The sequence below is a fragment of the Gallus gallus genome, chromosome 1 (assembly GCF_016699485.2).
Source record: "Gallus gallus isolate bGalGal1 chromosome 1, bGalGal1.mat.broiler.GRCg7b, whole genome shotgun sequence".
NCBI classification, from domain to species: Eukaryota; Metazoa; Chordata; class Aves; order Galliformes; family Phasianidae; genus Gallus; species Gallus gallus.
The window spans coordinates 140,808,919-140,823,295 of record NC_052532.1 but is presented as its reverse complement, the minus strand read 5'-3'; the positions used below and the strand labels follow the sequence as shown (position 1 = coordinate 140,823,295).

Sequence of the window (14,377 nt, the reverse complement as noted above, 5' to 3'; positions counted from 1 at the left end):
TTTCTATACTATACCTGTACAGATGAAACTTGATAGTCCTCCATAGATGACATCATCATTGTCTGGTAATATAAAGGGACACCTTGTTTGAACCTCCAAACAGTATTGCTTGCAAGGAATTCTGTTGCTGCAGTGAAACTGTGTGACTTCAAAATACTGGGAACAGAGCCAGGCTTTGTAGACAGTCTGGAAAAAGAGAAGAATCAGAAGTACAGATGGATGACAATAGTACTGTCATTATTAGAACATAGTGAACTGCACGTCCACATTTGCAAATTTTGCAACACTCTCATCTGGGTAAAACACACTTTTAACTTTTGACTATCTTCTCACTTCAAAAAAAGAAAATTCCAGCCAAATATTTGAAGCAACAGTCACTCAGGATTAGGTAAATGTTATTTTCTTAGTTCGTAAATAGGTATGTTCCTCTCTTAGATTCATATTTTTATCATGAACACATCACACACCCTTGTCCCTGTCCCTTATGTTATACAAACCATAATCAGAATATAATTTGTAGCTACTCTGGGAAGGAAAAGAAGCTTTTAAAGATAAGTGTAATGGTTTCAAACTGAACTCAGGCCAGCCCTGTTCTTGATATTGTCTAGAGCTGTTTTCAGGTTGCCATAGATGGTGCTGCTTCCCTTCAAATAACACCCTAACAAACCTACAGCACGGAAATACACATTAGGGATCCCGAACAGCAACCACTGTAGACTAGGAAATAAATATAGGCCAGTGCCTACATCTGGAGCAAAGAGGAACACATTGATGTCACCTGACTGTGTAACTATGGTTGCAGGAGCTGTGATTACTTCTGCTATTATTATCACAATTTAAAAGGAAAGCAAAGCAAAGATTTTAGTTTCCTTTCCTTTTCAGCAAAGATCTTAGGCATGAGAAATAAACTAGTTTTTTGTACATAGGAAAGAATAATGTGATCATATAAAAGTACATTGGATAGTGGCCTATGAAGGAGGGGAAACCACCGTGTACAAGAGGAATTTGTTTCCCAGTCTTGTTTTTTCACTTATCTGTTCTGAAGTACATAGTTTACTAGCTAGATGGTCGCTGTCTAGGCTGTTATAGAATGGAAATATCCTGTCTGCATTCATTTATAATACTCCAAATCATTAATAACAGATTTATCATGGGCTTAAAAATAATACAGAAAACTGGATATTTTCCTTCCTTCTGTGCTTATTCCTAATTAAAGAGACAAAATAAAATTAAAAAAAACAAAACAAACAAACAAACAAACAAAACAAAACAAAACAAAATCCCTGACACCTGAGAGGAGCAGTCTAGCGGAGGTTTTTTTTGTTTGTTTGTTTTCAGCATGTTTTTTCTCATCAGTTATACTTTTTACTAGAGTAAGAAATGTAATTAATTTGAATGCATCCATATCAGAATCACAAACTTTTATTTTGTTTGCAACAGTAACAGGTGTGGTTAAGATTCACAGGCGATAAAGTGAAGATTCTTTCATTAACCTATAGTTTATGTTTATCTCTTTACAGTAGTTCTTGCCTACTGCACTCTGTAAAGCAACCTTTTTTCATTACAAATTCAATTGCTAGTAGGATTTTTATCCACAATAAATGATTAATGAGGAGAAATAAATGATGTGTGTGCTTTTTGTTGTTAAATACACTCACTTCTAAACAGTAAGTGATATTCCCACTGTTGGCTGTATCTCCCATCACACTTTTAATACTTCACTTGCTATACTGATTGAATAAAATAAAATAAATAAAGGTTTTTATTTTGTTTTTATTTTTAATTGAGCAAAATCTCTTGGTTCGAGACAGGAACTCTGTCTCTGATAACAGATAAATAGTCATAGACGTTCCTTCCTGATCTCTGTCTAGCTAGATCTGTTTATTATGGATCTATATAAGATAAATTCAAGAGTACTAAGTTGTTTTGTGTATAATATTTAAAAACTAACATCAGTTTACAGGGAGTGTTTTGAACAGTACACCATATAAGGTAATAAGAAAACAAGAAAATGCACTTGTCTATTTAATCAAGACAGGAAATATTTATTCAAAACCATTAAATAATGGAGTAACAGTTTTCTATGAACATTTTAATGTATAAACACTCAGACTGTATATATAATCTTCCTACCTGTATTCGCAAGTTCTCAGCTTCAGCTCAAATTTGCATCTGAACTCTTGTCCCTATTTTTAAAGAGTGCATGATGTATACACGTTTCCAAGACCTGTTTCTCAGGTAAGTGTATCCCACTCTGTAACTTTTTCTAATTACAGTCCCTCTCAACCTTGTTGACAATCTATGTCAAGATTTTTAATAAGCTGGTCCTCTTTTGCTCTACTTTTGGCTAACAAGGCCACATTATTAGCTGCCCTACTCTTATGCTCCAGGCTCTTCAAGATAAACTTCAAGTTTGCAGGACAAGTTAAATCTACAGAACACTCTAAGATCCCCAGGTAGGAAGTGAGGTTCCGGAGGGTGTGTTGAAAATTGTCTTCAGCTTTTCCTACAAAGCCCTTCAATTTTTATCAGATAGATCCTGGTCTGTGAGCTGTGATGAAAGAGTAGTTGGAAGAAGCATGGTAGAACAGCACACGTTGTTTTACAGAGAAAGAAGGAAAAAAAAAGTCGATGTCTGCAGATGAACTGTGCTTGGTTAACTGGTATCTAAACTGGTGAGTCTTTGTATCAGCTCCATGGTTGACTGATGTAAGAAGATCCAGAGGAGTCCAAGATTGTTCTCATTTTCAGGCTTCACTATCAAAAGTAGTGAAAGGGGGTTTCTTTAGCTTAAATCTTAGAAGCCTGTGATTTGGAACTGAAATTTACTGAAATATACTTGATTTTTTCCGAATAGTAAAGCAGATACTATACACTTTGATCATGCACTAGTTTTTCTTATGCCCCAGAAAGTGTAGATTTTGATTGGCGGGGAACTGGGCTTAATCTTCTACAGAATCCCAGTTGCAGATTTCCAGAGTCTTAAAACATGCTCTGTATAAATAGGGCTAAAACTATCAATGAAAATACATATTGACTTGTGTGTTGAATTCCATGTGTTGAAAACTGCATTCTACTGTAAACATTTTCCCAGGTTACTTTCAGCATGTTTCTATCTACAAAACATAAAAAAAGTGATACTTCATCTGTAAAATTTTTCATATCTTATAAATAGTGCCTTTTTTTTTCATCTTACTAAAGCAAAAAAAAAAAAAAAAGTATATGTCCATTCTGGGGGCAGTTTTACTTTCCTTTCTCTGTCTTTCTGTGCTTTCTGTAATTAAATATTACTTCTGCCTTTTTTGCCCCTCTCATTGTTGGATTTCAAGATAGCATTTACTGTGTTAAAGTAAGTCATATATGTGTGAAAAATAAAGGCAATACTCCCACACTTTCCTTTAAAGAATGGAAGAAAGGATATTTGTTATTAAAATATAAAATTCTCCTGCCTTTTGTTCCATGACAATAGTTCATACTTGCAATCTAGCAACCTAGCAAGCAGTACATCCCCAGTTCAAGCATTAACAGAATATTCTTTCTTTCTTACCTAAACTATGGCATGTTGAGACAGATAAATAATTTATCTTTTGAATATTTTTCATACTTAACTGGCATGTATGGGAAGTCTTTAAAATGACTTCAGTAAATGATGTGTGATTGAGAAAAACTATAGATCTTGTTTGAGAACATCTGGACAATAAAATCTTTGTCTTCCTGAGTTGGCAAAATCAATGCCAAAACATGGACTTCCTTTTTACGCAGATATTATTGCTCCACACCAAAATACGGGTGTTTTTGTTGTTGCTGTTGTTGTCCTTGTTGTTGTTGTTTTTCAAAACAAGAAATAAACCAAAAGAAAACACACTTTAAATTCTAGAATGACAACATTTCGTGTAATCAACCTGTTAGCTACCACCTACACTGAAGAATCAACAGGTGCATGTATGCGTGGTCACATAGGAAAAGGCTGGTCTGACATAAAGTCCAGGAAAATGTTCAGGAGTGAGAAACATGTCTTGTTACTAAGCTTCCAAGACCCATCCTCCTTTTCTAACATCAAAAGCATAAAAAATAGCTGATAATGACTTGCTCTGAAAAGGAAAATTTAGTAAAAGTAGGATCCGGTGAAAAAATCAAAAATGCACATTGTTGTTCTCTATTTTACTTAATCTCCTATATGTTTTCTATTTCAAGATGCCATGCATTGGTTTTGATCCTAAGTGATATTATGATACTATATTCTTCTTCCACTGTCCTATGTGCTCTTGTATTCACTTTCTCGGAAGGTGGAGAGAAGACCATGCCTCAAATAGCCATAAGGAGAGAATATTTCATCTTTCACAGTGAGTTTCCCAGAGAAAAATTATTGTCCCTCCAAAAATGCACTTTCTAAACATCCAACTAATATGCTCCTTAATTTTTGGATTTCTTAAATTTATAATATCAGCTGCATTTTACAAACTTGTTTACATTTGTGTATGTTGTATATGCATATGTATACGTTGCATGCATATAGTATAGAATCATATTAAAAACGGCCTGTGTTTCAGTTTTTTTTTTACTATAAGATGATGAAAGTCAATGAAAAATTGTTGCTAATAGAAGTCTAGTGAATTGATCTTACAGAATGGAAAAAAAAAACACTTTTTTTTTTTTTTTTTTTTTTTAGCATGGAATGGAGCACAAAAGGGAAGTACTCAAACAAAACAGATTTTGGAGATATGGGGGTAACCATATACATACACTAAAATAACTGTATGTATCTAAATTTCTCATTTTCCTGCTGTGAAGAGAACTTTAGTCACTATATTTGAAAGAGATACTATCCTGGCTATTAGACAAGACATGATGCAGAAATAATAGTACAACAGATAAATTACGTCATCTGTCATATATAGAAATATATAGAAGAGTTCAATGGTAATTTTACTCACCTAAATAAATCCAACCTACACTACCTTGTTTCCATAGGAAGGAACCAAATACTGCACTTTTGAAATAGTACATCAATTAACATTGGTTTTATGCATATATGTGTATTCATCTGCATGAGTGTTTACTTGAAATGAATGTAACCAAAATCTTTTTGGTATTTTTAAGTGATGAATTATGATAAAATTACGTTTTTAATTAGGCAGAATAATTCACTATTTTACATTCATTTTATTTCTATCAATCAAATTTCAAGCCAAAATCTGGAAGCAGGAAAAATGCCACGCACACATCACAAATATTTAGTTTCGGCAAGTCAAGTAATGAACACTTCACAAAGCCAACAGCACAATGAATTTGTTTGTCAAATCATTACAAATAATAAATGGATTTAGGGTTAAGAGGAAAAAAGCTAAGTTTTTTGTGGTGAATTCTCAGATTCTAAAAGAGCTCAGCATGTGTTTTTTTCTCTTATGACATTGGGAAGAACACTTAAATATTTTTGTCTCTGCAAGGTGAATAGCAGTCCAGATATTTCATGTCTTGTATACTACATGAAGTCAGACTGTCTCTCAGAATTGTTGGTCTTGAAAGTCCATCAGACAGAACTTATAGGTAAAACGTCTGCATAATTTACATAGAGGGGGGCCAACAACTTCTGTCCCCAAAGTGTGCACTATGGCCAGGTAGAGTGCTGCACTGGCTGTTCATAGCCCTGCTCACTGTGTTAGTCAGTTCACAACAGGCTGCACAACTGCACAAGATTTCTTTTCCTCATGTGATGTGTATTTACTGAGACTTCAAAAAATAAGGGGAGAGAAAGTTGTATTTGCTCTGCGTATATGCTCACAGCCTTTCTCTCTCTTCCTTTCATTTATACGTGTACAATATATGTGATTCCAAAGAACCTAATTTCTGTCAAAACAGATTCAGTATGTAGCTTGAATTATCTGAGTCATACCGCATGAGGTTTATCAGTGGAGTAGAATAGAAAAGTTCAATCAGTTTCATTCTCAATGGCTGCCAATTCTTCACAGTTTTCAGTAGATGAATTCAGCTCTTTTCTGCCCTTTCTCCCATTGCTCCTGACTGCTGTTGCCATCACAGTCAAAACGAACAGTGTGAAATTTCCAGGAAGTAACTATTCAGCTATTCTCACTGAAAATTACTTTTATTTTTTTCTTACTGAACAAAAGTTTGATGTTACTGTCTGGATTTTCAAAATAATAATAAAAAAAGGAAATTTAGAAATCACCAAAAAGCTTTTAATATGTAGATGTGAAGGATGGTGGGAGGGAAGGAAAGTAGGAAGAGAGAAGTCACAGCAGAAACTGTCTCTCAAAATAGTAAATATTATGAATTAAATTTTTAACTGCTTTACACTGATGTTTTGCAACCATACTCATTCATCAGTACAAAAATTATGTCTTCAAACAGAGAAAAAATGAATAACTTCACATACCAGTTGAAAAGGAAAAGAACCTTCATGACCTTCAGAGTTGTAATGTTCATTGCCATTATCAAACACATTAGGAAAATGTACTGAGTACATTTTAGCTTCATTGAGCTTTGGTTGTGGGTCACCAGGTGTACTCAGGAGTTAAAAATAATAGTAGTTCTCTTTACAAGCCACAATGTTGCCAATACAAGTTGGAGAAAAACCGTTGACAAAGTCTGGTGAACCTAAAACTTTGCTTGCCCAAATAAAGACATCCATTTCTGCAATCAGAACTGGGCCTGAATTTTGGCCAGACAAAGATGAATATATTGAAGATTGTATAGTAAATAAGGGGATTAGACCTTGATGTAGTTATGACTATCATGCCTGCAATGAGAAACTTTAGAGGAACACACCTATTTCTTTCTGTGATAAAACTTTTATTGTAAAACTATAATCATTTTCCAGTTTAATTCTTATGCATGTTTTACATAAGAGAAGTAATAGCTACTGTCACCTACCAGCTAACCCACTGTCTGTGCAGTGCATTCTCTGAAAATCATCTTACATTTAGATCACTAGGGTATTGTGCATTGGTTTGAGTGACAATGCTTTACAAAACACACGAGTTACTCTCAGTGTCTGCTTTGTGCATCTTTGTGCATCAGGTCCTAACATATCATGTTTTACAAGCAGATGTTCCTTAGATAGCTAAAGAGTGCTTTTTACAGACTATGCAGCTGAAATAAAGATGGCTGTTACAAGATTTGATTGGGTTCGACATGGGTAGTGTTACAAATGTGAACCCCCCAGGAATTTTGTCAGTTTTGAACACGAAGGATTGTCTGACTTCAGGAAAACTATATTTCGCATACATGCTGTGGAATAAAAACCACTTTTTATGGATAGTCTGCATAGCAGAGCTGTGGGACTGTTAGTGGCACTTCTCCCTACCTTCATTCTCAGCTCTGTTCTGAGGTGATAGGCAGTCTTAGAATAGAGCTGGATAACAAAGGTAGTACAGAAATAATGAGCATAAATAATAACAAGATGAGGACAAAAGCTTTGTTAATGAAAATCAGTGGTACAGTCTGGTGATTAAACACCACCATAGAACATATAAAAAAATATGATTTTGGAATATGTGGGCTGTTGAGAGAAAGATATTTCACAGGAATAGGCTAATTTCCCAAATACTTTCAATAGACAACAATAATAACAATAGTAAGACAAAAAATGTTAGGAGTTTCACTTTGTTTCAGCACTTCTAATGTTAAAAAACGTTGACTGGTGTAGTTCTATTTTCTGTATGGTTCAAATATCTTTTTCCACAGAAACTATTATTATCATTCTTCTTATTCAGACAAACATTGCTCACTAAACATTTATTCAAATACACATCATACTCTTGCATTTTATTACATCAGCATGGACGCAACTATGTGCTTTGTGGAAAAGTAGGTTTGTAAATGAGCATACTCACACAAGCACACACACAAACACACACGCATCTTGTGGGAAATTCAAATTTTTTTTGTAATTTTCATTTCAGATGATCTAGAATGAAAACACATTAACAATCTGAGCTTCCTGTAGAATAGAAATACATTCTGTGTGTATTGTTTCAATTCCTCATGTTAAAAGACCATGGTAGGAAATGAGAAAGTCTGTTTCGTATTGTGGAAACTTATGCCTGAAATTTACAGTAATTTGGGAATGAACTCAGCTGTCAGGAGGATTTTCTGATCTTAGTTTTTAGTTGCATTTTATTGCAAATAATACCCTCTGTATCAACATGGTTGGAGTAACAGAAGATAAATAAATTAATATTTACCTTGATGCCAGAGAATGAAAAATATTTTATTAAGAGCCAAAGCCTGTCATTGTTTCTTAAATGAAGGTGAATTAATTGGTAAACTTGCTTCTTTTCCTATTTTATTAGGATATTAAAATTTAATATTTTATATTAATAATTTATTTTGAAAGACACACCTACTAATTTGCTTGAAGAGAGAGAACAGTTACACTAAGATTGAATTTTGTTTGCCAGAACACTGTTGATCTTCAATTCATGTACTACATAACAAAATTTCTTGTACCTAAATACAAATCAGAGGAATGACAAGTTGTTTCACACACATCTTTGTTGTTTATATTGGAAAGACAGCCAGAAAAAAATGCAAACATGCTAGCTACTAATATAAATATGTTTCTTTGATTATGAAGAAATTACTAGAGAGGATATGGCATCAATGCCTCCCCATCACTTTTCTAATCTTTAGGAGAAATTGCACACAGATAGAGAAGAAATCTGTGTTGTTCCCATCTGTCAAAACAAATTAACCTTCTTCAGTGAGTAGATACTATGCAAAACCCAGATTCACCAGTTCTAACTTTCTGATGGTTAGCCATCCAATCAGCTGGGGTCATCACAACTGTTAACTTCAGTGTTTTGAAATATCCTGAAATTCATAATCTGAATTAGAATTCAGTCTTAGATTTACTTAATATTGCAGAGAAACTTTATTTTGAAATTCATAAACGTCCCTTTGGATAAGCTTAAAAGAAATAGAAAATTAAATAACTTATTGAAGAAATAAGTAGCCTGTTAAAAGTAGTTAAAAAAAATTAAAAAGTAAAGGGTATTTAATCTACTCAGGAAATATATTAAAATCTTCAAATGAGGAGATATGATTAAAATAAAACAATATATAAGAAACGAATAAACCTTAAAGAGTCTGATTATCTCTTCTAAAAGATCTTTGGATCGTTGGCTTCAAGTCAGTTGCAGTAGACAGGGACCTGTTTTAAAGTTTTACAGTCCGCTCTAAATATATATCTGCATTCACGAACCAAGTGACCTGTCAAGGCTGGAAAGTCTTCGTGCTCAACTATGCTCTTCAGCACTGTTAAAGTGATGGTAGTCTATATAAATCAGCTCAACACGACATTATTCAGAAGATTGATACTGCTGGCTAGCTGTCTACGGAGGAGGCCTATTTTTATATATATATATACTTTATATCCTCAAATTAACATCCTTGCTTTTTCTGCCCACAAATCTCCACTGTTGTTTAGAAGAGACAATATGAATGGGACCAGAAGACCTCCAACCAATTTATGATAGCTGCTGAAAATTCCTGACAGATTAGGTGAGTTTAAAAGGCTGATATGCAGAGAAATAGTGTGCCATTTACCACAGTAGATGTGAAGCATGTTATCACAGGAGTAGCTGAAGAATACAGAGCAACAAGACAACTTCTTGCACATACCTTTCACCATGTCACCTTCCAGTTTAGCAATTATCAGCAAAGTGGCTGCGACAAAATCTTCTGTTTTCCCAGAGTTGCTGTAAGCATCAAACATCTGCCTAAGGATCTGTGCAAAGTATTGCAAGATGGTCCATAGAAGTAGCTCACTTCTAAGCTTAGCTTAGAGTGTTCAGAGTTCTTACACCATACAACACAGTATTCACAAGACTTCAGTATTTTAACTGAAGTCTGTTTATTTTTCTTTTCTTTCCCATTTTCTTTGAATAGTCTCAGAATAATAAGTTTTGAGAAATCCATTGAAAGCTAGTTTATGTGGTGTTTACCAGTGTACGGGGACCATTATTCCTCTAAGGTTCAAACTTCAGGAGCTGCCTGATTATTACCAAATATTATTGCTGACATTCAGAGACTAAAGTGGAATTTCTCAAGCACTGTTAACACCAGAAATGCTTAGTCAATTACCAAGACTTACAATATTTTTTGGTTTAAAATCAAATACATCTTTTACATTCTCCAAATTTGTAGTTGATCTTTCCCTCTTTAAGTCTATTAATCTTGATTCTTGATCAACTAGAAACAACAAATAATGTTGAAATTGAACTGTGATTACACTGAAGACAAGACAGATCTATGACTTTTACCTGATTTTCCAATGTCAGACCAGCCAGGAATGTCTGATGTAGAATGGAGGACTGGCTCCATCTGGTTCTGGTTCTTCCCAGGACAGTATGAAAAAGGTACAGTTTTGAAAAAGCCTTAGTCTTAGATCTTGAGATTTGAGACTTGGTAGTAAAAGATTAGCTTCAAGAACTTTTGAATAATGGGATTAGTTTACAGCCATCAGCTACTGTTAGCGATGGGCTTGAAGTACTCATAGAAGCTGAAGTATGTTTCACTGACTGTTCAATAGACAGACCACAACCAAGTCATGGGCTCAGGATCAAAACTGATGAACAAACAGTAAAAATAATTACCTTCCAGCATCTTTGAAGCAATGAACCTTGCCAAGCCTTCCTGGTAGAATTTATACAAATCTATATTTTGCTTATGTGGAGCATGTTCACCTCAGTCTAGCTGACAAGATGTGAATATTGCAGTTATTTTCATCCTTATATATTTCCTTACTTTATCTACTCTTTCTTCTATTGTATTTCAGAAATACAATTGTTTACTTAATTTTTCAAATCTATTTTTGTGTTATCAATGGACTAACATGTTCTTATGTTAGGTCTGGGAACATGGCAGTTCTTGGAAGGAAAATAATAGCTTTAAATTTTTCAAATGTTGTACTTCTAGATTTTCTAAGGAAGATCTAGAATTTCTCATGGATTTCTTCTGAAAAAAAAGAGCTGACTTTCAGCATTAGAATATACTTCCACAGAAGAAATAGCTGATTTTAACAGTATGCACAATATGTATGACACTTTTCTTCTTCAAAAACCTGTCTAATAATGAAGTTTGATTCTATGCACTTAGTCTAGAGAAAGAGTTATTCTTGTACATCAGTCTCAAGAAGCCTTCTGAGGTGGTAATCATGAGACGGGTCAAAATAGGTATCATTTTCAGCACACAAAAAAATCCTTATCTAGCTGTATGATGAATGTGACACTACTATGTAAGAGGCTGTACTTGCTGTTTTTGCAGCAAGAGAAACAACTCTTGATTTTTGTCTGCTAGATTTCCAGAATCTTTAACAGTATCAAATCTAAAATATGTATTTTCATCTGAAGTATCATGATGCTTTTACTGCTTTATGAAGTATCTGTGAGGAGCTGAATAAAACAGTGTGCAGTGCTTGCTAGAAAGTTCCTTATATTTGATATAATTGGATTATATTTTGCTATTGCAATTTCAGGTATTTTACCTAAACTTCTATGTAGTTCTTATACTACGTTATATATTTTTCTTATACTAATACATTATGCAATAACATCAGTTAATGTACAATGTGTCTTTGTAAACATTCTGATACATGTAGTGCCATCTCAGGGATAATGACAGGATACTGGACTCTGTTTTTCACTGTTCATTTGTATTCCTTTGCTGACTGGTATGCAATAATGGCATTTGAAAAGATACTCTCATTCCTCCATTGATATCACAGAAGCACTATACACAACTGAAACAAGATGACACTGTGATGCATGCACTAAATCAGTTACAAATTATTTTTATGGCATTATATAATATTTAAGTTCATCATCACAATAGCTTGTTAGTAGCATTTTTCTATTCATAAAGGACTGACAGAGTAATGCAACACTGATATTTCTTCAAGTTGTTTTACAGGGAACTTTTTCTCTTTGAACAAGTGTTCTTCTCTCAGATTTTCTGCTACTTACTTTTACTTAGATGCTTTTATATGCCACATGGGGTCAAGTTTGAATGTAACTATCTATCTGCTGACACATCTAACAATTTACATAGATCTCCAACATCAGGTAAAAAAAAAATAAGATGCAGATGTTTGCCTTCCACATTTACTTTCATTTGTTGTTGCTACACTCTGTTCAGTAATTAAAAGATAATGTTGCAGTGCTATCAAATAACTTGAGAGATAAGCACCAGAAATGCCAAAAATTATACAGTCTGATTAAAAAGACATAAAATATTAGATCATTTGAGAGTAGAAAATATTCTGCTTTGTATTTCAGAATGATTCCCTGAATCATCCAGAGACTCTCTGACAAGTAAACCACAGGCATACTTAGAAGCTAATAACTTGGTTATAATAATATTTAAAAATGGAATAATAAAACAAACTGAAAACAGTCATATGAGAAAGGCTAATCAGACTGATTTCTGCAAAGGTAAATTCTCCCTAATGAGTTAGAATTCTTCCTAAGTGTAAAAGTGAAAATGTGATCCTGGTGACAGCTTATTTAGCCCTTCAAAAATACATTAACAAGGTCTCTAGAAACGGAAGTAAACAAATTAAATTGTTATTGTTTGAGAGTGCTATGTAGTCATGTATGTGAATGTAGCGAGGAGAAAGAAAAGAAGGGGAAAAGTAGTCCATTTTCATCACTACAGAAGGTTAAAAGCAAGGTGTCTCAGGTTTTCATACATGCTATCTTTCTGTTCAGCAATGTATCAGTGAATTAGAAAGAGGGTTAAACAACAAGGAATCAAGTGCACAAAAAGAATTGAAGTTAAAAAAAGTATACTACTAACTTCATCAGAACCAAAAATTTTCTGAATGAAGAACGAAGTTTGGTACTGAATAATTTAAAAAAAAAATGAAGCTTCCCAATGAAAAAAAAACATTTATATACCAGGAAAGATTTTATGTCCAGTATATGACTTACCAGTCAGATGTTGGGGTCTTGCTACTCACTGATTTCTTTGTAGTTATGACTAGAAAAAGGCAATAGATGTACGCATAAATGCTGGGAAATGAAACAGAAGCAGAATCTCCTGCATAGGCAATGCTACACACTCACCTGGAATAGTCTACCCAGAAATAGCTAATCCCACCTCAAAATGGAGACATGAGATTAGAGACAATCTGACAGTATTTCCATGTCTTGTGCCTCTGAAGAAAGGCTAAAATATAAGTTATGAAACTTCAGAAATACAGGGAAACTTCAGTTTCAGGAAAGATCTATAAAATGAGTGTTTTAGAGAAGATCGTATAATCATAAGATTGATCATAATGATCATATAACCATTAAGATTGAAAATGAGCATGAAGATCAACAAATCCAGCTGTCAGCCCATCACACCATGCCCACTAAACCACATCCCTCAGTGCCACAGCAACACATTTCTTGAACACCTCCAGGGATGGTGACTCCACAACCTCTCCGGGCAGCCTATTCCAATGCCTCATCCCTCTACCCAAGAAAATTTTCCTAATATCTAACCTTAGCCTCCCTGTAGTGCAACTTAAGGCTATTACCTCTTGTCCTATCGCTAGCTACCTGGTAAAAAAGGCTGACCTCCACTTCACTACAACCTCCTTCCAGGTAGTTGTAGAGAGCAACAGGGTCCCTCCTGAGACTCCTCTTCTCTAGATTAAACAAACTCAGTTCCCAGTCCCCTTAACAGCATCATTACTCTTCTCTGAACATGCTCCAAGGCCTCACTGTTTTTCTTCTAGTGCGGGGCCCAAAACCAAACATAATACTCGAGATGCAGCCTCGCTGGTGCCGAGTACAAGGGAACAATCACTTCCCTGCTTCTGCTGGCTGCAATATTCCTAATACAAACCAGGATATCAGTGGCTTTCTTGGCCACTTAGGCATGCTGCTGGCTTTTCTGATCTCTGTTGCATGTGCTACAACCAGAAGCCAGCAGAAAAAGTGAAAGCCCTCAGTCTCTAAGTAGTGCTTGGTTTTGTCACCCATTATAACATTGCACTGGAATTGTGAGATCATAGCTGGAACCAATGGTTGAGACCAGGTAAGAAGGTGTTGCTAACCCATGGAGCTCAGATGAAAGCAATGCACCTGAGTGACTGAAACCCTCATTTAAGGGTTAGCAGCCATGGGAACAGTATCCCTCTGAATGGAGGTTGCACTCCTCTTGAGCTGTTACTGGTTATCAAAGGGTGTGAGCTAATTTTCTTTCTTTGTTATGGCTGTTGCTCCATAGTACCTATATTCCGTTAGAAGGCCATGTCATCATCTTTTTTCATGAAGCTGAGAAATTAAAATTCAGAGAAGGATCTTTCTAAAGTAAGCGAATATTTTCCCTTATATATTTATAGAACAGAAAAATATTTTTTGAAAAT

The 14,377-nt window shown here is 34.7% G+C and overlaps 1 protein-coding gene across 1 annotated transcript in view; it reads right to left on the bottom strand.

The window, feature by feature from the left end:
- The window catches only part of FAM155A (family with sequence similarity 155 member A), a 444,312-nt gene that overhangs the window by 19,925 nt on the left and 410,010 nt on the right, over nucleotides 1–14,377 (bottom strand). The window contains exon 2 of the mRNA XM_001231424.6: nucleotides 15–186. Within this exon, the coding sequence (XP_001231425.1) occupies nucleotides 15–186 (172 nt within the window). The remainder of the gene's footprint in view (nucleotides 1–14; nucleotides 187–14,377) is intronic.